The sequence below is a fragment of the Budorcas taxicolor genome, chromosome 19 (genome assembly GCF_023091745.1).
Source record: "Budorcas taxicolor isolate Tak-1 chromosome 19, Takin1.1, whole genome shotgun sequence".
NCBI classification, from domain to species: Eukaryota; Metazoa; Chordata; class Mammalia; order Artiodactyla; family Bovidae; genus Budorcas; species Budorcas taxicolor.
Window position 1 is genome coordinate 45,840,866 of NC_068928.1, and position 24,534 is coordinate 45,865,399.

A 24,534-nucleotide genomic window follows, 5' to 3' on the forward strand; every position below is an offset into this window, starting at 1 on the left:
TAAAGTATTCTTGCCAAGAATAAGTGTACACTGTTATGGAGGGATATTGATTCCTACATGAGTCCCTATATGCTGATTACATTTGTTTATGGGAGACACTGAAGTTTAAGGTAATTTACATTCCTTGGCAATCAGGTTACTCTGTTATAGGCAATGTCTTTTATTGTTCCATCTGGCACTTGCTAACACCATTCTTGAAGAACCTAGAAATGAAGGTCAGTCACTTTGTTTATCAGGAATAGAACCAAGTAAAAACAAATTTTTGGAAAAATGACCAAGAGATTCTGGTTCATCACTATTTTCCATATCTAATGGTTCCTTCAGGATAAAACATAACTCTTCCTTCCATGATAGCTTTCCAACAAAGGGAGATTAAAGAAAAAAAAAAAGAAAGAAAAAGAAAGTTTCCCACCCTATCCCCTCTAAACTGTCATTCATACTGGTGAAAGAGCCAGTCTTGTTAGCAGCTAAATATTGCACTGCCTTTCATTCTGTGTACAGTCAGGGTCCAATGAAAGTGGCACACTCAGGATATAAGTGATGGATGATGACAATGCTGGCTCAAGAGTGAAGACTCAGTATATGGAAGGACAAGAAACATGTCAGCATGAGTCACACATCCAGTTGCAAAGGTCTGATTTCCAGAAGTTAAAATTCATCACTTTCAGCTGCATGAAGTTGTGTGTCATCAGCATCCGTCATGCTGCTCTCCTGGGACTCGTCTGTTCCCACTTCAAAAATAAAAAAGGTCTACAGTAAGGTATCTGAAAAATATTTTTTTTAGTTCATGAAAATAAGTAAAGAAAACTATTATATTCAGAGAGATAAGACCTTAAACAAAAGCCCTTAAAAACCCTGATATCCTTCAATAAAATGCAATTCAAGTTCCTTATTTTACAGCATGTCTAAGATTATTTTATTGCATTTAACCATTAAGAGTTTTAACTACTAAAACTGTCTCTCCCTAATGAATTCTTATTCCCTAACCTAAGAATTGGGCTTCCCAGGTGGCGCTAGTGGTAAAGAACCAGACCGCCAATGCAGGAGACTTAAGAGATATGGCTTTGATCTCTGGGTCAGGAAGATCCCCTGGAAGAGGGCACGGCAATCTACTCCAGTAATCTTACCTGGAGGATCCCACGGACAGGGGAGCCTGGCGGGCTACAGTCCATAGTGTCGCAAAGAGTTGGACACGACTGAAGCAACTTAGCATGCACTCAACCTAAGAATTAGAACTATTCTCTAAGACACTAAAAAAGACTGACATTCCACCCAACTGTTGACTTCACTTTGGGGATAGTCCCTATTAGTTCATAAAAATATAAAATATATTTCTGGAACAAAGCCATCTTAGTTTATCTTATCAGAGGTCTCTCAATTCATATTTATCTGCCTTTTAACTAACTGATGTATAGGAGAAGGCAATGGCACCCCACTCCAGTACTCTTGCCTGGAAAATCCCATGGATGGAGGAGCCTGGTAGGCTGCAGTCCATAAGGTCGCTAAGAGTCAGACACAACTAAGCGACTTGACTTTCACGTTTCACTTTCATGCACTGGAGAAGGAAATGGCAACCCACTCCAGTGTTCTTGCCTGGAGAATCCCAGGGATGGGGGAGCCAGGTGGGCTGCCGTCTATGGGGTCGCACAGAGTCGGACACGACTGAAGTGACTCAGCAGTAGCAGCTGACTTACAATATTATATTAGTTTCAGATGTACAATATTTAGATTTTAGATATGTGAGAGTTACACAGAATTTGAACAGCTACTACTACAGATCTGTCAATACTTTAAAATGTTCACAAATTTATTATTCATTCACTTAGCACTAGTTTTCAACATAGTCACACCTATCATCTTTTCTCTCCCTACCACATTCCTAGGAAGCAGATAAGCCAGGCATTAGTTACACAGGTTGAAGCTCAGGTAAAAATTAGCAATGGATTTGTCAAAATCACACAGCAAACTAGATCCAGAACTGAATACCTGGCTCCATATGCACACTGTTGTTTTATTACCCTGTTCAATTTCCCTAAAATTTCATTTGGTATAAAAAATCTACTGTGTTTAGAAATAAAATTCTTATGCAAAAGGCAGCTTTCTGAATATTCAAAAAATTTTCCACTTTATTCTGTGCCATAAAGAAGTATCTGTTTCCTCTGATACGGTGTTTCACTAGCTTTCTGGTTTGAATAATCACATATAGACCTAAGTCATATGGATGATACTCACTGATCTGTTCTTCTTGTGTTATTGGCTCCTCATCATCTGGAAGGTAGCGTTTATCAATTGCCTCTTTAATCTGGTTATTGGCTCCTTTAGGATCTAAATCCATAGCCCAAGAGAAATTCATCAGGGCGAGGTGCGTTTGACCTAACTTCTTGTAAACCTAAAAATAAACAGCAGCACTACATTTTTCATTAAGTTGTAAGCTTCATCTATAAAATCCTAAATATTTTAAATTTAAATTAGGTTCCTGATTGATGTGTTATAAGTTCATTCTGAAGAGTAGGACATTTTCATCCTATAGAAGAATTCATACCAACTTTTGAGTTCCTTTTAATATATTCAGGTATTATTTTCAGAATTCCTTGCCTGTATCTCTCAGGTAGTAAGCTTCCAACATATCTCACTCTGTTTGGAACAATGACAGTGGACTATAAATTGCTTAATTAGTGCTTATTTACACTGATTTTAAATGGAGTTATAGAAACTGTCCCCCGACGGCTCAGTGGTAAAGAATCCACCTGCAATGCAGAAGTCACAGGAGACATGGGTTCGATCCCTGGGTCGGGAAGATTCCCTTGGAGGAGGAAATGGCAACCCACTCCAGCATTCTTGTCTGAAAAATCCCATGGACAGAGAAGCCTGGCTAGCTACAGTCCAAAGGTCACAAAGAGTCAGACACAACTGAGTTTGTGGTAACCATATATTATACAAAGCAACTCTCACCACTGTCCACCATCCTGTTACTTTAACCAATTGGCTTCTGGGGACCCAGTGTGTAAGTCCTGACTAGTCTTGCCTCAGAAATTCTGCAAGCCATTTTTTTGAACTAAGACACCACCGTGGTATTATTTTTCTTCTTTTGGGAGACGTTTGAGTATTTTATTGATAACTGGAAGCTAAGGGCTTTCCTTGATGTAGTTTCAGTCATAAGACTGAGACTCAGACATTATCAGTCACTGGGCTGCAAGTGCTGATATACTTCCAAAACTACAGAAAGATTACAGGGTGTGTGCTCTTGCTTCTTCATTAGGATATCTATCACCTTCTTAAATGTTAACAAAAACTAAATCCATGATTTATTTCCAGAGTATATAGTATCAGAGATCTAGCTGAATTTGCTCAATAGATGGTACACAATAAAGCATATTTATTTTTTAAAAGTTAGTATCTGTTATGAAAGAGTTTAGAACCAGGGCCCCAATCTTTACCTTTCCTATTAAGAAGTAAACGAGGGATTCTTTGGGAACAATTTGTTTCAATTCTTCAAGTTCTTGTAAAGCAGACTGAAAAAAGCAAAGAAAAACACAGTAGCAAAATTTTTACAGTTTTGACTAAGCAAGTGATTTTATTTAATTTCCCAAATCATCTTAACTAAAGCTTATTAGATCTTAATCAAAGTACTACCTTGCTTCATTAATCCTCGTGAAAATGCAAGAAAAATACCTATTACAACAAGAACTAAGAAACGTCAGGAATTCACTCAAATTCACTGAAAACATACACAATTCTTTGTGAAATATGGAGGTGATAACCCTAGCTTTTGTCACAATTTTATTTAAAACAGCTAAATTCAATCACATTGTGTATAAAGATGTTTTAAAAACTAAGTTGCAGAACACTTCTGAAGTTCTGTTAATATACCTTCTCCTTGACACAAGAACTAGCTTTGAATACCCACCTGCCATTTTAACTAATGATGAAGAACCTAGAATTGAGTTAATGATTATCTAGTAATCTTCTGACTACTGCTGAGTTAAGTTTGTCTAGTAATCTTCTGACTACTGCTGAGTTAAGTTTATCTAGTAATCTTCTGACTACTGCTAAAGGGGTTCAAGAGATTGAGAAGACAGATAGGAAAATTGTATATGTATTTAAAAGAAAGATCTGATGATTAAAAATAAAAAACAGCTCCCCAAATGAGATATTGTCAATTTTTCACCTAGTAAATAGATAAAAATTAAAAGTTTGATATTACATAAAGTTATCATGAGGGAGGAAGGACAGGTATTCTCATCACTGAGGGCAGAACTGCAAATTGATGCAAACTCTGTGTAAGGACAACTTAACATGATCTTTTAAGTTAAAAACTACATGTAAACACTGATTCAGCATCCATTTGTTAGGAATTTGGCCTAGTTATGTCAACTAACATAATATTTTTCTAATCAGAATAATAAAAAGTCAGTGAGAAGAATGACATTGCTTTAAGTTTTTGCAAATCTCTGGTTAAGAGAAGACATCTGGACTCATCTGCTTTTGCATTCAATCTGTTATGATGTCACGTCAAGTAGCTTTTAGAACACCCCACTGTACACTGGTGAGAAAATGAAAGTGAAAGGGGCAAATAACATCTAAATATTATTATGAAAATAGTTCTCACCTGTGGACTTTCTGGAAAGATTTTTGGTAACCTCCCAGAAGTGCCCAGACTGTACTTTAGCATCACTGTTTTGAATGTATTTTAATCAAGATGTTGAACCCCAAAACATCTATACTGCTACACCATAACAGTTTAGAACTAATATGTTTTCTATGACTGCAGGTTACAATCGTTATCAAAATTTCATGCATTTATCATGCTGTACCCCTCTCCCCCCACATAATCTACTTGGAAACTCTTGAGAAACAGTTTCTAACACAGACACAGTATAGTATCCAACATAGCAGGAGAGCTCTCTTTTTCGCCCTAGAAGGCTTAAACAACTACACACCAATACAATACATTAGACAGGGTGGTGTCTAGTAATGATTTTTGCCACAGAGATTGACGTGGCCCCTAACAGTTTGATTTTCATTTCGGAGGCAAGACATTGCACAAGCAGTCAGTAACTTTTCTTATGCCCTCTTTCTAACCTACACCTAATCATGCATCAAAGTAAACCCGATAATCTGGCTGAGCCCCAAGCTGGTAGTCAAAAATGACTATAACCATTCTGGCCTGGACAATGGGTCAGATTAGAACATGGGTTTCTTGAAGCAAGTATAGGCTTGATTTATATGGCATTCCTGGTAGATGACATGGCTTATGCCTTTAAGATTAATAAATAAAATCCTTCAACTGAAGAACCTGACCACATATCAGATTAAATAAAATTTTATTTTAAATTTTTGTACAATGAAGCAAAAACAGGAAAACAAATGCTGAATTACAATTATAGTAAACTTCAAAGAGCGAGTTAAAAATTGTTAAATGTTTATTAGATTTAAAGGACATTGCATTGGAGAAGGAAATGGCAACCCAATCCAGTGTTCTTGCCTGGAGAATCCCAGGGACGGGGGAGCCTGGTGGGCTGCCATCTACGGGGTCACACAGAGTCGGACACGACTGAAGTGACTTAGCAGCAGCAGGGAAGTACTAGATGGTAAGCTATTCAAAGGCAGGAAATATGGTTGCTTCAATTGCCACTATATTCCTAGTGTCTGACATATATTAATAATAGGTATTCAAATAAATACTTGTTGAATAATGCACATATATTCATTTATTCTGTTCATATATTTTGGTCCTAATGCAATGGTTTAGGTTTTACATTTAAGGTAACTGCCTTTCCCTATAGGAAATCTTGTTAAAGGATAAACTTCTATTCCTAAATATATACACACATCCATCCTTCCTTTATTTCATGAAGAAATATAGGCAAAAAAGAAATAGCTTTTAAAAATGGGGAAATAAACTACTTAAGACAAAAATTCAAGTATAAATAACTTTTAGTTTATTTAAAAAGTGGCAAAGCTTAAATAGTACTATGTTGAAGACTGTTAAGATACACACATATATATATATCTTACCTTATATTTTTCATTTGCAAATAAAACTGAGGCTCTGTGAAATTTGCATAGAGGGTTCTTAGGATCAATAACAATGGCTTTGTTTAGGGTATCCAAAGCCTTCTCAGATTTCTTCAGTGCATGCTGAACCTACAAGAAATAAAGATCCTATTAATGTTTTCTTTTGATATTTATGAGGAAAAGTAAAAACCAAATAGTGTGACTCAAAAACAACACAGCTCCCAATTCACCATTACTCTCCATAATGATAATCAGATTCTATCTTTAGAGTAGATATTTGGTTACCTTTAAGCCTAAAAGACAAGGAAAACCTTAGTCTTTCTTCACAAGAAAATCTGTACTATTTTGTTAGATAATACATTTTAACAGACTTATTATGGTCCTCTAAATATTAGACTTCTCAAAAGTTTTCAAGAACCCCTAAGAGCTCTGGCTCTGAAACTTACCAACCTTGTTTTACTCAGAACAATTACACTTTTACCTATTTTAGGAATTTGTTTTAAAAATAATTCTTCTGCTTTACATATCTGAAAACCATTGATCTGTAATTCTGGGTAGTAAGTAATTTATTTGAAATAACTTAAAAAAACAAAAACAAAAGCAAACCCAACCAAGTCTTATTATTTATTCATGTGTACTCATATTGCTATGTTCATTCTTAGATGAATTATATATTAAAACTAAATTTGAACAGGCTCAGAGACATAGAAAACAAACTGACAGTTACAAAAGGGGAAAGGGGGTTGAAGGAGGGATAAATTAGGAATTTAGGATTAATAGACACAGACGACTATATACAAAATACATGAACAACAAGGACCTACTATATAGCACAAGGAACTATATTCAATATCTCATAATAACCTATAATGGGAAAGAAATTTGAAAATGAATATATATGTATATATAACTGAATCACCTTGCTGAAACTCTGAAACTAACACAACACTGTAAATCAACTATACTCAAAAAAAAAAAAAAACACAGGGAAACTATAGCAGAGAAGTAACCTTTCCAGGTCTTAGAACCCACAGATTACAAAATGCTGGACTATGGCCTTTAAGAAAGCCTGCTTTAAAAATATTCAACTTCACTAACAGGCAGCAAGAGATACTCAAGTTTGGTTTAAGTAAAGTGACGGAAAAAAAATCTTTGACGTATTTTCCCTATATTTTTTGTACAGTATCTAACTGTAAAAGTTAGATGTCAATTCTTAAGAAAATCATTATAAAGAGCTAGAATTCTGCCCCAAAAATGAATAGTGAAATTCCACACTTATATAATTTTCCTTATACTGTATGCTTGTTCCCACAAAGGTCAAACTTGCAAAGAGAAAGAAAAGAGGGACGGAAAGAGGGAGAGGGAAGAATGGTGAAAGGACAAGAACAAGAACTCAAAAAAATGTTCCAAGCTTTCAGAGAAATTAGTAAGTAAGATTTTAAAAAACAAACGTACCTGTTCTCTTATCCTATCAAAGTACAACTTATTATCACATACAGTAAGAAAAATATAAAATTGACCATTCTCACCACTTTATAAGAATTTTAATTAGTTCTGACATATCTATACCACTCAGAGGCTAAAATACAGGGAATCATTTAAAATCATTTAAATTATTAATTATATAATTTAGGAGTTAAATACTAACATGGAAAACTGCCTTCAAAAATATCAAGTATCTCATATTAGTGTTATAATAACCCTATGAGGTAGGCAAGATGGTATTATTTGTCATTCACAAAATAGAAGCTCAGAGAAATTAAGTAACTTGCCCAAGGAATGAGGGTACTCCAGTGATTTCTCTTTATGCCAAGCAAAAAGGCGATATTTTTGGCTGTAAAAGAATCCAGGATATTGTTTCAAGAATAACAATAACAAAACCCCCTAATTTTTATTACAGCAACTAAGCCAATAACAAACATTCTAAAAGGGATTAACTGAACAATACTTAGAAAGCTACTTACTACTCCAATGTGGCAAAGCAAAACTGAACTTTGAGGGTTGATGTCAAGTGCTTTCTGGAAATGCATTTCTGCAAGGCTGAATTTTTCTTGCTTGTAATAAATCATTCCTAAACCATACCTGAGAGTTTAAAATAAAATACAATTTTAAGGATATGAAATGCTAATTTAGTTTAGCTAATAAAAGGATATGTATGGAATGTGGCATTTTAATAAACCAGTAGAAAAATACTGCTAGTCTTAGGGTAGGCAAAATCTAACATGATATAAAACTGCCCAAGTGTTTTAGACAAGTCACTTTTATAAGTAAAAACAATCCAGTCAATCAAACAGTCAATCAAATAAAACTATAACAACTAGAAAAAAAGAAACCACATCCTTAGACCTACCACTACAATCTAGATTTAATAGCTAATTTTTACTGAGCGATTATCATGTGTCTGCCAATAATTTTATTAAATTCTTTGTTTGATTTACCTTATTTAATCCTAGATGGAACCAAGGAGATAGGTACTATTATCAATCACATTTTAAAATAAAACGAGTCCATTCTAAAGAGGATCAGTCCTGGGTGTTCAAGGACTGATGCTAAAGCTGAAACTCGAATACTTTGGCCACCTCATGTAAAGAGTTGACTCACTGGAAAAGACTGATGCTGGGAGGGATTGGGGCAGGGGAGAAGGGGACGACAGAGGATGAGATGGCTGGATGGCATCACCGACTTGATGGACATGAGTTTGAGTAAACTCCGGGAGTTGGTGACGGACAGGGAGGCCTGGTGTGCTGCAATTCATGGGGTCGCAAAGAGTCGGACATGACTGAGCGACTGAACTGAACTGAGCTGAACTGAAGGGTGGGTAAAGAATCAGCCTGCAATACAGGAGCTCCAAGAGACCTAGGGTTGATCCCTGGGTTGGGAAGATCCCTTGGAGGAGGAAATGGCAATTTACTCCCGTGTTTTTCTCTGGAAAACTCATGAACAGAGGAGCCTGGTGGGCTACATACAGTCCACGGGGTAATGAAAAGTCAGACATGACTCAGTGACTAAACACACACACAAGTATTCTATTCAGATCCTCCCTCGATGATTCTAGACCCTAAATTCCCATATGCTACTCCCATATTATTTGTCCAAATGCATATATATTTTATACTATGATTAAAGTATGCATAGTTCATGGTCTGCTTACCCTCTCCCCATTTACTGTATCAAAAATATGCTCCTATAGCTTTCAAAACTTATAGACTTCAAAATTATAATTTTTAAAGGCTTCACATAGACATTAAAATTACACATTTTAAAGACTATGCAAGAGTATATCAAGTTGATATACATGTGTGTTTCCTGAATTTTCAAAACATCAAATATATTGTCATTGATTTACATTAAGGATCCCTCTTGGTGAAACTAGACAATAATGAAGGGGAATAATCAACAAATGATTAAGAAAAAAGCACAACAGTATACTGTTTATTATTATAATATGTTAGAGGTCAAGAAAAGGTATGAAAAGTTTTGCGCTAATAATGGTGAAAATGGAGATAACTAAAGAAAGACTACTCACCTTGGAGTGGGAAAAATAAATTTGCTTAGTTTAGTTAAATACTTAGTTACCTGAATAACTCAATATTGAAAGTCTTCCCAGTAAAAGCTTGCTAGTCTGAATATACCTCCTTTTCTCTAATTGCAACAATTATTTTTATAACAATTTTGTTTTGGTAAATTTTGTTAAGAATGCAACTACTGAAATATGGCAGAACAGATAACTACACATTTAAGAAACAACTCAAGTCCTATTAAGAAGTGAGCTCTGAAAATATCACAGAGAACCTTATGGGAATGTTGGCAAGCCTAACTGTTAAACAGGTCAGCAGAAGCTAGTACTCATCAGGCCATCTTTCAGGCAATGTAACTACTTAGAAATGAGATAAGATTCATTTAAAAACACATATACAAATCAAAGAATATATTTCAGTAATCTAATGCTTCAGATTTAGAAACTGCTATGATTAACCCAATCATTAATAGATTAACCTTCCTATTCATCTACTTAAGCACAAGTATAAAAAAGTAAAACAGATATTACTTAAACTGGAACATTCTTGATAAACTTAATAAACTAGAACTAATACTTAATAAATCTGCCAAAGAGCAACAACTAATGGATAGTTTTCTATTATCCAAAAGGTAGCAGAAATTACCTATTAAATAATAGAAAAGAAGAACTATACTGTTATTATAATTATGATAGAGAAAATTATACTGTTGTTCTTCACAGTCCCAGTCATTCTCTATTTTCATCACCATTTTAGTGCTTTAACAAAAAATAACAAATCAAAGTAACAATACTAGATATTAATACTTGCAAAAGTTTAGTAGGAAAAAAAGTAGAAACTGTTCAGTATAAGCATCTGGAATTCTATTGGCATTAGTTAAGAGTTTGTTAAAGGTATAAATTTCACATAAAAAACCACTTAGGTTAGGAGCTACCAACCAGTATGTACCATTCTTCAAATTCATGACAACAAAGAAATAATCTCACAAGAAAAATTACTGGGTACCAGCCCCATTAATAAGACACCATCTTTGCACTTTGTTAGCACTTACCATGCATTATAATGTCTAGGATTGACTCTGATAGCATTTCGAAAACAAGCTAATGCTTTGTCTAATTCTTCAGTTAACACAAACTCGTGCCCTAATAGAGTATAGGCATAAGCATAATTTGGATCAACCTGGATAGCTCTCTGGAAGAATTTAATTGCAATATCATGTTCCCGCTGCAAACTGAAACAGTTCCCTGCAGCACACCAGGCCTTAAAAAAAAAAAAAAAAGGAAACAAAAACCAAATGCATAATTAAAATTTTGACTTATTTTTTCTAACAAAAGCAATCTATGACTAAAATCAAGACTCAGATCTTACGAAGAACAGAAAGACAGCAACTGAAGAGCTTCAATAGATACAGTCAATCCTCATTATTCAAGGATTCCATATTTGCAAATCTGCCTACTTTCTAAAATTAACTTGTAAAACCAAAATCAATACTTGCAGTGCTTTAGTGATCATTGGTGGACCCACGTGTGATATGTGTGTGTATACTTCTCCTAGGAGTAATGGTTCAGTATTTGTTAATTTAGCGTTCATGGAAACTATAGACCTAACTACCAGGAATAATGAGAACTGACCCTTAAATTCTAAGCTTAAATATGTTACAAAAGGACCACTAAATATTCTTGGGATGCAAGGAAATAAAACCTTTATAGGACTGAAACATGTACATAAACTGCCTATGCCTTAAAATGACAGTTAATTATTATTTTAATTTAAAATGAGCACTTTAAAATCTCTATTTCTGTTTAATGAACTCTACTCTTGGTGACGACAGCAAGTATAACCAAATCTTGATTAATCCCGAATGAAATAACTGCTTTAAGATTTTTCTATTTGTGAATCTCTACCATATATTCTAGGACTTCTCCTTCTCTGAGTCTCGGCCTACAGAGAAGAATGCCAAAATATGTGTGGATGAAACTAAATTAATGCTTTGGGTCATTCCCATTTGGTAAAGACAATCAAAAAACAGTTGCAGGGAATTCCCTTGTGATCCAGTGGTTAGGACTCCTCACTGTTACTGTTGAGGGCCTGGGTTCAATCCCTGGTTGGGGAACTAAAATCCCACAAGCCATGCCAATGCAGCAAAAAAAAAAAAGAAAAGAAAAATAAACATGAACGAAGTGCTTCAGTTAATTTACCTCTGGTGAATTTTTATCCATATCTGTTAAGTCTTTTGAAAGAACTGAAAGAGCAACATCCTTTTGAAGATGCCAAAGTGTTGTAGAGTAGATCTCCATGCCTTCGACTCTGTAATTTTCAATTCTCCTAACCTCTGAGAATATTCTTTCAGCCTGAAATATAAAAATTAGTAAGAGGAAAACAAGTTGATACAATTTACATATATACTGGGAGAGTGCTGGGCACTATTCTCATAGGACCTAAATGCTGCCTTATTTTACACGTGAATTTTATGTGAATTAGCACATGGCCAAATTGAGTAACCTTCTATGGTAGGTCAAATATTGATGCAATCATATTCATACTTAACCTACTTTTTATACAGAAGTCATGGTAGGAACATAAAATCTGAGGAAAAAAAAACTGTTTCCACCAAAAAGAAAGAAGAAAGATCTAGACAAATTTAAAAAGAAGTCAATTATTTTATTCTCAAAAAACATTATTCCAAATTTTTATAGCAGCTTTATAGAATAACTCTCTGGAAAGGTGAGAGACAAGCGACCTCTGCAAGAGAAAACCTATTTTTGTACATTTATTAGGAGGTTAAGTTGAACATTTTAAGGGAAAAATAGGCTTGGGTGGCTGTCAACCCTATGGCATACTGAGCACTGAATATTTCCATCAGTGTCGTACCTGCTAGGAACTACAGTCCCTGCCTAATATAACTTCCTTTTTCTTCTGCAGCACTCTCTTGACTTTAGGGTCCCTTCTCAGCTAGCATGTTAAAGTTTTTTCCTTGCCACACTCACAGCTTCCAGAACTGTGCTTCTCTCCCCTGAAGTTTGAGACTTTGGGCTATATGAAACCAGTTAGCTCCCCAGTTTATCAATTCGTTAAAAATTCTGAAAGTCAAACTTAGTTTAGAATAAGGAATATCAGGTCTATTTTTAATGAAATGAAGATGACAAGATAAGGAAATAGCATTCATAAAACTAGAAAAATAGGAATGCTTAGATATGGCCATAAGAATAAGAAATTCTTATGATATGGCCATACATCATCTAGAATTAGCTTAAATTTGTGACTCCCCTGAAATTCCTTAAAAGTTATACAGATAAGTTTTCCATTTTTTCAAACACACACTGGTTACAAGAAAACAGACCTAACCACCTGTCAAGTACAGGCTTTAAAAATCTGGTTTAAAATTTTTCAGAATCTATTGTTTCCTCTGAAAAATGATTATGCCACAGACAGAAAGGAAAACTGGAACAAAACTAAAAATTAAGTTGAAACAAAGATTTCCTTTAAATATCTGGGTCTACATCTGCTCTATGATTAGGGGTAACAAAAAAATTCATATTAAGAACCCATGAAACAAATAATTTTGAAAAGGCTTGCCAAACCCCACTTCTACCTATGTACCAAGTAAAAAAATCACAATCCAGCAATGAAAAAGGGTGTCTACAATTGTTTTTTCTTTATTACTCAAAATTACAAGAGTAGCTATCTTCTGGATTTATTCTCCACCTGGAAGAATACTACACCCCTAGAGCTCTGCATGGCTCCTTAAAGGAGCAATAATCTTCTTTCTCTGAGCATGTTTTTTAAAAAAATAGCACCATACTTCACTGTTCCCCAATCTCCTTACCATGCTTCATTTTTCCTTCATATGATTTATTGCTGTGTCCTTATACATTTATTGGCCTATAATTTCTCTTACTAGAAAGGGGGCTTCCCAGGTTGCACCAATGGTAAAGAACCTGCTTGCCAATGCAGCAGATTTAAGAGACATGAATTCAATCCCTGGATCAGAAAGATCCCCTAGAAGAGGGCACTGCAACCCACTCCAGTATTCTTGCCTGGAGAATTTCATGGACAGAGAGGAGTTTGGTGGGCCACAGTCCATAGGGTTGCAAAGAGTCAGACACGATTGAAGCAACTTAGCATATGCACACTTGCTAGAAAGTAAATTCTATGAAGGCAAGCAATCATCTGTCTAGCTATATTACAGTATAGAAGACAGTCTGGGATATAATATGCACTCAAATACATGCTGAAAGTAAAAAGGGCAAACAAGTGATCTTATTATCAACTTTAAATAATTTATATTAGGTTTCTTAAAGCTTTTTTTAAAGGTTTTTCTAATTTAAGTTTAGAGGTGGGTGAGGAAGTGCTTTGAAAGTAGAACTGGGGAATAAATTAGAATTTTCTTTGGCTTTAGGTTAATCATCCTCTCCTTTCCTGATTTAAAGAGATAACTTAAGCAACAAATATAATTAAAATTAAAATAATAAAACCTTACAATAAGAACATTATATCCTCAATTACTTACAACTTTCTTCATTGTATTAAGTTTATAAAACATACTAAGTACCAAAAATTCATCCCAGTAAGCTCTCTATATAGTAGGAAGAATTCTGATTATAAATGTCTATTTACATGGTAAATACATATTTTCAGATCCAAGTAAGTAGAGTACAAATGTTCCATGTAAGAATTAGTTTGGTTCTCTACAAATCTATCTCAAGTAACCCCAAAGAATTCAAATTACCCTTAACAAAAGAAAGAACTGAACTGATAAGTTATTAATACTGACAAAATAAAGACATTACAAAATAAATACTGACCCTTTAGATCTAGCCTTCTCAAACATAATTTTAATTAAATTTAAATTACCTCTAGAAAGGCATATGTAACTTTTTAAATACTTACTTGCATGTACTCTGAAAGTTCGAAATAGGCCCTTCCAATTTGGCACAGCACCCAACCAGTATTGTAGTGGTGAGAAGGTAGGTGGCTCAAGATATTAATAGCTTCTTTGCAGTTGTATGAACACAAAGCTAAATAACCTTTCCCCATTTCACGAAGAAGGCTCATCAAACCTTCTGGGAGAAAATAATGTAGTAAACAAAGGAAAAAAAAACCACAATAAAGCTGCCTGGTTTTCTAGGAAGGCTAATTAAAAAATATTTCATTAAACTTTCCAACACTGGGCGTCCCTGGTGGCCCAGTGGAAAAGAATCTGCCTGCCAATGCAGGAGACACAGGTTCAATATCTGGTCCAGGAAGATCCCACAAGCCACAGAGCGACTAAGCCCATGCACCACAATTATTGAACCAGAGCTCTGGAGCCTGCGAGCTGCAACAAATGAGCCCACATGCTGCAACTACTGAAGCCCATGGACCTAGAGCCTGTGCTCCGTAACAAGAAATGCCACTGCAACGAGAAGCCCACCCACCACAACCAGAGAGCAGCCCCTGAGAAAAAGCCCACACAGCGGCAATGAAGACCCAGCACAGCCAAGACTAAAAATGAGTAAATAAGAAAATGACCAAAAAAGAAAAAGAAAAAAATGCCAGCATCTACCCAGAAAAAATGTTTCTTTAACGAACATAAATAAACTTACTTAAAACAAGTGAATAAAATAAAATATAAAGAAGATTTTAAGCTTTTAAAACAGACCTGCTGCTGCTTTCTGTAGATTAAATGCCTGGATCTGAGGGGTAATTGTGGAGATTTTTCCTTCTGAAATGATTGAAGAGTCTAATTTTGTGATTTCCAGGCTATCATTTATGTTAGGTTGAGTTATTCCTCCTTTATTAGTTTTACTTTTTGTTTTTCTGTTTGGGATTTTAGGTGGAAACTTCATTTTTAATTTTTTGCTATTCTCCTGTAACAAGAAGGAAAATTCAATAACTTGTTATACTCATGTATTTTAAACATCTATCTAACCCTTTTTCTCAAGTATTAGAGATAAAATAAACATACGGTTTTGACTGATCTACATTTTTCTCAGAAAATTTTATAAAAACAAAAGTCTTCAAAGTCACTTAATGTAAAACGCAACAATTCTGAAAATAAATCATATTAACTAACTAGTACTTATTACATTAGCTTTAAGCATTTCTCTTTATTCAAAGTATATCACTTTCATTTATTAATTAAAAATAAGAAAGTAAGGAGATACAACAACTACCTAATTGTCTCAGAGCACTGAAATCTGTAAGGTACAAAACTGCTGATCTATATGTCACAATTAAAGACTGTCTGTAATATTTGTCAATGGATGAAGAAAATTTACTAAAGGTATAAAACTCTCCAGTTGTCCAAAGAAATGTGCAAAGAAAAAATTTTCATTCACTCTTCCCACAATCTTTCCCAATGGAAACATGTGACATAACCACAGTATACCATCAAATCCAGGAAACTGGAATTGGTGCAATACTAGCAACTAAAACTATAGATCTTACTTGGATTTCATCAGTTTTCACATGGACCTTTTAAAAAATTTCAGTGTGTACAGTTCTGTGAAATTGTGTTACATGTATGGATTTATTTAATCAACTACCACAATAAAGATTCAGGACTATTTTACCACTACAAAAAGAAATTCCTTTGTGCTATGCTATACAAGACACATCTTCCCCTCAGTCCTACCTCCTAGTAACTATTGATCTCCTCTCCATCTCTGTAATTTTATAATTTTAACATTAAAAAAATGTTAAATGGTCTCCTAATGTATTCATTAGAGACTGAGTCATCGATGAACAGAAATTTCAGAGGAGGAAGTATTAAATAAATGTGACATACAGAAATTTTTAAATTACCTTGGTTGTAGAGCTGTCACTAGTAAAAAGTCGCGAACTTCTTCGAGGCAGTGCATTTGGGGGAGATGTGATAGTGGGGCTCAATACCTGAGGTGTTGTACTAAAAAAATTATAAAAGTAGATATTTAAAAAACCTGTTTATGACCATTAATTATTATTTCAAGTATATTAAAAATATGCATTCAACATGTTTGTATTCTAAAATTGATGAGATCAATCCTTTCCTCACCCTCCTATGAAAACTCATTTAAAGAACTATTCTTGTTACCATAAAATGATATAAATTATAGCACATATCTTCACTCTATTTGAAATTGCTCATTCGAACATAAAACAATCCACATAAAAGTTCTGGGTCAATAAATAGTAAACATCTATAAACCAATTATCTTTAGTCCTTATTTGGAACTATAGAAAGTTAAGGAAAAACAAAGCTGGACATAGTCTAAATGTGGGATATTTGCTAAATAAATATTACTAGAACAATTGATACCTGAGAAATTATTACCATGTAAGTTCAAACAGCCACATCAAGGGATTATTCTGCAGAATGAGAGAGGGGGACATGGACAGTAAAAGTATTTGAAGAAATAATGGCCAAAAATTAGCTAAATTTGATGAAAACTATCAACTAACAGATCCAAGGAGCTCAATGAATTTGAAGCCCAAGAAAGGAGAAAACACACTAGAGCATAATCAAACGGATTAGTATCAGTGATAAAGAAAAAATCTTAAGAGTCAGAGAAAAAGAGACAGATTACATACACAGAAACAAAAATAAGGATGGCAAGAAGTTTCTTATCAGAAACAATGCAAGCAAGAAGACAGTAGAGCAATGTAAAGAAAAAAACCTGTCAATTAGAATTCCATACCATGAAAATATCAATCAAAAATAAAAACAAAGGTGAAACGAAAACTTTCTTTTGAACATACAAAGGCTGAAAAAATTCATTACCAACAGACCTAGACTACAGGAAATGTTAACCACTCTGTAGAAGTAAAATATATGACAACAGCATAGAGACTGAGAAGACGAGTATGAAAATATACACTACAAGGTTTATACTCTAAGTGATATGGTACAGTATTACTTGAAGGTAGACTTTGATAAGTTAAAATATGTGATATAAACCCTAAAACAACCTCTAAAATGACAAGATAAAGAGTAATTGTTAATAAGGCAATGCTATGGGTTGAACTGTGTCTCCCAAAGGGATATGATGAAGTCCTAACCTCCAGTACTCTTAATGTGAACTTTTTGGGAAATATGGTCTTTGTGGATGTAATTAACTTAAGATAAGGTCATCACGGTGGGCGCGAATTCAATATGACAGATGTCCTAATAAGAAAAAGGAAATCTGAATACAGAGGCACACAGGGAAGATGGCTACGTGGAGACAGAGGGAAATACTGAGTTGCCTACTACAAAATAAGGAATGCCTGGGGCAACCAGAAGCTGGAAGAGATAAGGATCCTCCCCTAGTGACGGCCCTAGCGATACCTTGATTTCAGACAGAACTGTGAGTGAATAAATTTCTGTTGTTTTAAGCCACCCAGCTTGTGGTACTTTGCTAGGGCAGCTGTTGGAAACTAAAACAGGCAATAAAGAAGGTAGAGTGGTACATATCAACTATACATCAACTAAGAAGATAAAAAGGAATTAGTAATACAAAGAAGGCAAAATTAATGTAATTCATGTGTATTACAGTTAGTATATTTGTTTAAATGAAATGCATAATTCAGTAAATTATGTTTATATATTCTTGAAGACTAACATATATTTGGACTATTAATGTGCTCTGCAGGAGGCTCAGGCTCCGTCTTATCACTGAGCCCTAGGCAATCACTGCCACCTACCTGAGAGTTGGCACTCATAATGAGACTTACCAGCCAGGCATTTTAGAAATATTGAGGCCTTTTATATAGTCAAGGTATATGCACACGTGTACCTATTTTAAGACTTATGGTACATGTTCACTATTTTGGGAGGTAAAGTAGCTTTCTCTTAATATATTAGCTATAATTTATTTTTGAGGCCTTGAATAGGAAAAGAAATCTTATTTAACACCATTTCTGTGTGAAAATGGATTCATCATTTGAAGATTTATTGGCAGATTCATACTATGATATACTTATAGAAATGCATAATAGGGGAAGGGGAAAATAATCTATCTGTACTTGATCAGTGGAGAAGGTTACATAAAAAAAAAAGAAAATTATTTTGGAGGAGTGCTAACAATATCTAGTTTAAACAAACTCACGAGGCAATTAGAATAAAAAGGTATTTTAGCTAACTCTTGTCTTGATTTGCATTGTAATACTCAAAAATTAAATTTCCTTTTTCAGTAAGTTGGAAATTCCAAATTTAACATCTTCAAAATTTACAATAGTCATTCCAGAATTCTTGGAGCAGTCAAAACAACCTGCCTAAACTGAAGAACTGTTTCACAACAAGAAAAGCTAAACAATATCAAATTATGAGACCAAATAAATACCTTGTTTGTGGGCCAGAACTTTGTGTCTGTGCAACAAGAATTGGAGTTACCTCTCGACTGTTTCCACTCTGTGAGAAGACAGACTTTGTTCCAGTTTGGCCGATTCTGGCAACAGACTGTAAAACACAAAAAGTCTAAAGTTTGTGAATTATAAATTGCATTGTGAGTGGTAAAAGACATCATGATGTACCCATCTACATTTCCCCAATACAAGATTTCATATTATATATTGTCTGTCATCTGAAAACACAAACTATTAATGTCATTACTGATGTCATTTTAGGTTAATTAATTATTGATATATTAGAATGAACATCATCCTATTTCCTCATATTAAGCTCAGTATTTTTACCTTTATACTATCTTTTTATCTTTCGACTTTAGTGATCAAGGAAAGGCTTAAGATTCCTAGAGGCCATTTATTATGTAACTTTCCCAGTTGGGGCTAAGTGCTAAAAAATTTTAAGACAGCTACTATTCTCAAGAGTTAGGATCTAATTTAGTATACATAAAAAATAATACAGTAAGATTTTATACCCCTTCTTTGGCACTTAATAAAGACAGTCTTAGAGTAATTCAGATTAGTAGATTAAAAAAAACACTGGGTTATTTTCCAAATTCTAAGAATACTGCACTGAATTAGTATTTCTTTTTGATGTGTTCAATCTTCTGGACTGTGCTTGCCCCTTCTCTCTTCTCTAATTTATCACCTTATTTCTATTTATTTTCATCACTTAACTTTTTTATAAAGTGATCTGTGTCAGCGAATATTGAAAAAAAAACATTTTACTACCAAATAAATTTCTCCAAAAATTAGTTACTGTGGTAGTCACTGTATATAATTCTGAAATTGCACATTATAAATAATCATTAATAATTACTTTCTCACCATACTGAAAGCCTTATTTTGGCCTTCTCAACATTTAACATCATTGATCATGCCCACCCGCCTCGCCCTTCTGAAACTTTGTGTAATTTCTAAAATATTTAGTATAGTATCTTGATTATTTGTTCTACCACTTCATTTGCTGGCCCCTCTTTGTTCCACTGTTTTAAATTAAGTTCCTTAGCAACTCTTTCTTTCTCTAGGAGAGCATGGTCATTTTGTATCTATCACTTGGTCATATTCTTTCCTCTGTAACTAACTATCCACTGAATATTTTCACCTATTTTCTGGCCCTTCCTTATTTAACAAAGAACTATCTGCTGAACTCACTACTTGGTTTGATATTTTTAGTTAATACTGCAGGGAGATTTGGAAGTATAGCTTTTCCAAGAATGTCTTGTAATAGAGTAAAAGAACAGAGGCAGAAGAGGCTTAGACTGGGCAATGAAATCATATACGCCTTTACTACCTAACTTGTCCTTAATTACTCTGACTCATGGTTTTGGCCTACTTCCCCTGGCATGCTAACCATTGTCTTATTATGCCTTCTTATAACTGTAATAAACTAATTTCCACATATATATGTCACTCTCATAGTAATACAACAGCAGGTAGTTGTCATCTTTTTAAAAATCCAGTTTAAAACACAATTTCCATATTAAATACTTTTAGTTCACGTTTACCACTCTTGGAGTTCCTATTATCACTCATTAGGAAGCTATCATATAAAAAAACTTTGCTAAAGTTCAGGAGTAAAAGAGTAAAAACAAAACAAGAAGAAACATGTTTCTCTGAGGGTAAAAGGGCTATCGCAGTCATTCGCATACCAGTATGACTCATTTAGCTTTCATTTCTTAAATATCCATTATGCACAGCAACAGGCATTTACATATGTAACCTAATTTAATTCTCACAAAAGATACCCTGCACCACAGATACGTTTTATTTATTTATTATTTTTTTTCCACAGATATGTTTTAAATAAACCTCACTTTGGCCTCTACTGCCACAGACAGTAAAAGAACATTATAAAAAGAGTCACAGTTGCAATGCAGTCTTATTGCAGTATTTACTATAAAGATTCTATGAAATATTTTTCATTTTACTACACTTTAACTCCATACCTGAGGATCTACCATAAAAATTTTATTATCACAAAAAGCTAGCTTTATGTGAGTCATCTTTTTTCATGTTAATATTGGTACAACTGAAAAACAAATATACTGGTGGGGACAAGCAAAAACCATGGCAGGTATAATTTCCATTATTTACATTCAAAGTGATCATCTTAATTTTGTTTTTTAAAAAAGGAACTTAAATGTAAAAATCTGAATATGCTTAATTAGCTATATGCTGAAATAAACTATAGTTGTGAGTTACAAACTTACGTGGTCAAAAGAGCAACCAGCTTTGCGTCTTCTACTATACCCAGGAGGCTATAATAATGATGACCTTCTTTTACATTTAGATAATTTCTCTAAGGCAACAGCAATTCATTATATTTTACAAGGAAAATACCTTTTTTGAAGGGGCTCCGGTGGGTGGCACGTCAATTACAGAAGATGTATTAGTGTAGTTTTGTAAATAGGATCCATCTCCAGGACTTGGGGTTTCTAATGGCAAAATCCCAAAACTGAGAAGAGGTTGAAATCAAGGTGTCAAAAAGTCATCAAGGCATATATAAAGCAGCAGTATACTTAAATTAGAAGGTCTAAAAGGAAGAGAATGGCAAATCAGTCTTGGGGGCATTGAGGATCTAAGGGGCAGATTAAAAATAAACTGTGAATATAGACTATTCCACCCACCAAAACTAAAATTTAAGAAAAAATCAAATAAGGAACTAAACTGAGCAGTAACTACAGATCTCAGGAGATTTATTAGAAATAAAGAAGAGTAGCTTTGTAAAAGCTAAGATCCAAATTATCAAATTAGTTCAAATTCTTGGAATTTATGTGATTTAGACACTATTACAGAGAAAATATCCTTAGAGACCAATGAATGCATGTGTGGAATCAATGAGCTTTGTAATCTCATGGTCATACTATTTAAGTAATTCTCTGGCCCTGGGACCCAATTCACAGTCTGTTCTAGCACATAATTTTTTATTTTGATTCTTTTGGAAATGCATCCTCTGGCCTGGGTTCCTGTATTTATTCATACATATATATTTCTAAAAATTTTCACAGAACATTTCATATATTGAGAGGTGTCAATCCTTTCCCATTTTGGAATACAGCACTTTAACCATTGCTATCACTGATTATAAGCATCCCAACATTTTAAGAGGTTCACTGCTATTCACTGATGCATAGTCATAAACAGAGTATCTTTTAATGCATACAACAGCTGAATAAGGAATGCTTAAGTTTAAAAATTTTCTCCAAAAAAAATAAAAAAATAAAAATTTTCTCCAACACTTAATATGAAATTTACAGATACTGTATTTTTATTACTTGATTTTCTGAAAATGGAATAGACTCATTATTGACTTATTAAATATCTCTATTTCCATAATGATTTAGAAGTTGCTGTTCATATTAATTTATATTACCAATATAGGAATTACTCTAAGATCATTTAATATTACAGCACATTTTAAAGTATCTTCTATTTGTCTTACCTTGGGGTTAATGGGCTAAGAGCAGCTGGTCCTCCTAATAAACTTCGACCAGTTTTTGGTTTATTTTGAACCTGTTTAGATAATATGGAAGTTCCTGTTCCAAGAGGGACAGTATCTGGTGAAATTACAGCCGAATCAATATAAGACACTGAAGAATCTGTGTTCAACGAGTACTTTGAATTGGAAGATTCTAAATTCAGTCTGTTTAATTCCTGAAACAGAAAATTTCTAACATGTCATTTACAATACCTTATTTAGCTCAGATCACTGTTTTTCATTTTCACAATATTTTTAACACTAGTGTATAATATACTTACAATTGTGTCCTGGGGTGTTTCTGTAAGAACTGTCTCAGGCTGTCTGTGAGATAAACTATGATTAGATACTAGTGTTGTGCAAGAGTTGGGCAGACAGCTGCTAAAGTTCTGTAAAGATGTTAATTTAAATGTTTGGTCAGGATCTGGCTTTTCACCTGTGAAGGGGGAAAAAAAAAGTTTGCTTTTGAGGAAATGAAGGTTAAATTAAAAAAAAAAAAGCATAAGCCAGCAAAAATAAAGCCTTATCCAGAGTTTTAAAGTTCTATCTATTTCAGTGAATCAGATTTATCCCCCAAAAGTAAACATCAGTGTACTGTAAAAGTGTACACCAAAGATAAAGCTGTGCGTTTAGAAAATAAGTTAAACCACAATGAAACTGACTTATAATAAATCACAGGAAAGTACAGATTTCTGTGTTTTAAAGCAGAAAGCAACTAGACCTCATTTTGCTCAAGGTAAGGAATGAGGGTGGAGAGGTGAAACCTAGAAATCAAAATAAAATTTTAAGCACTTACATGTATATTGACACAACATTTTAAAATGATCCTTCAGGCCTCCTAGAGCATATATACTATGACAACTCCCCACCCCATATTATCCAGGTCTCTGGGTATTCTACTAATTTCTTTTCTTATCCAGAATGCTATTTTGGCTAACTTTATACTCACAACACAACTCATTCCTTGACGACACAACAAAGGCCACATTATTCCTGAAACATGATTCTACCTTACTTCTTGTTCTCAAGTTTAAAAGCCTTTAGCTTTGAAAAATATTTGTCTTGTGGATATATAATTTGTATCACTTTCCAAAAAATAAGCAGGGGGAAAAAAAAGGGAAGAAGAAATGGGAGAACCCTCCCCTAATCACCTCTACAAACTTACCTATTTCACATAATGATTCAAAGGGGGACCAGAGGAAAGGATTTAAACTAAGGCTCTTTTGGTAACATTCTGATCCTTTGGCAAGCCGATCTGTCTTGCTGTAAAGACAAACAAATAGATCAGACAAGCTGTAACACCTAAAACATCTATTACAAAGAAAATTTGTTACAGAAAATTAGGTAAATCTTATATAAGTTCTGTGCATTCTCTTCTAAATCCTTCCTTAAATGATCAATTTCTCCTTCTTACCATCCTCCAATCTTTATTATTTAGGGGATTTCAAGTCAAAAGTCAGGTGAAAGCAAATAGAAAATGAATTGAAAGGCATGTTAACAAAACAAACAAATAATCATTGCTTTCTTAGATACTACAACTGCCTTTCATTTCCTTTTGGACATTACAGTTAATGAGGCGATATGGGAAACATGCAAATATTTCAGTCTTATTCTTGATTTTAAATATAAATCCCAGTGGTAATTTTGAAAGTGACTTAAATGCTTTAAATATAGCATACTTAAATGAGAAGATATTTTAACAAAGTAAAGGTGGCAGCTCTTAACAAAAAGGAAAATTCATGTTTCTAAATTGGGTGTATAAAGGCTTACATTCAAAACATGGACAACATTCTTAGGACCCTATATACTTGAAACAATCTGGAAATTATTAGAACAGCATTGTGGCCTCCCTAGCTTTTAAATGGGAAAGAAGATGAGATTGAGGGTTAGTAAGACTTGTAGAGCTTTCAGGTGAAAAAATACTACTGACCTGGTTTAAGACTGAAATTCTTCATTATCTAAAGGAAAAAAATTAAGATACAGCAATTTTTCCAAAACCCCGAGGTTTTATAAAGGACCAGATGGCACTGAACTAAACAACCTTCATATGAAACTATCAGTTAAAACACATAATCTGTTTATGTGCTATCAGTATACATCAGAGAAATGAAAAAAAGATCCCCTTGGGGAACTAGATATTAATATGCCTTACTTTCAAATTTTGCAAGTGAGTAG

The 24,534-nt window shown here is 34.1% G+C and overlaps 1 protein-coding gene across 1 annotated transcript in view; it reads right to left on the reverse strand.

Moving 5' to 3' along the window:
- Window positions 1-423: 423 nt before the first annotated feature.
- The window catches only part of CDC27 (cell division cycle 27), a 52,520-nt gene continuing 28,409 nt past the window's right edge, over window positions 424-24,534 (reverse strand). The window contains exons 5-19 of the mRNA XM_052657692.1: window positions 23,525-23,622; window positions 22,641-22,795; window positions 22,324-22,535; window positions 21,222-21,336; window positions 18,818-18,933; window positions 16,323-16,422; window positions 15,178-15,385; window positions 14,427-14,599; window positions 11,735-11,887; window positions 10,588-10,796; window positions 7,983-8,100; window positions 6,019-6,147; window positions 3,438-3,512; window positions 2,233-2,389; window positions 424-731 (exon numbers count right to left, since the gene is read on the reverse strand). Of these exons, the coding sequence (XP_052513652.1) occupies window positions 649-731; window positions 2,233-2,389; window positions 3,438-3,512; window positions 6,019-6,147; window positions 7,983-8,100; window positions 10,588-10,796; window positions 11,735-11,887; window positions 14,427-14,599; window positions 15,178-15,385; window positions 16,323-16,422; window positions 18,818-18,933; window positions 21,222-21,336; window positions 22,324-22,535; window positions 22,641-22,795; window positions 23,525-23,622 (2,101 nt within the window). The 3' untranslated portion in view covers window positions 424-648. The remainder of the gene's footprint in view (window positions 732-2,232; window positions 2,390-3,437; window positions 3,513-6,018; window positions 6,148-7,982; window positions 8,101-10,587; window positions 10,797-11,734; window positions 11,888-14,426; window positions 14,600-15,177; window positions 15,386-16,322; window positions 16,423-18,817; window positions 18,934-21,221; window positions 21,337-22,323; window positions 22,536-22,640; window positions 22,796-23,524; window positions 23,623-24,534) is intronic.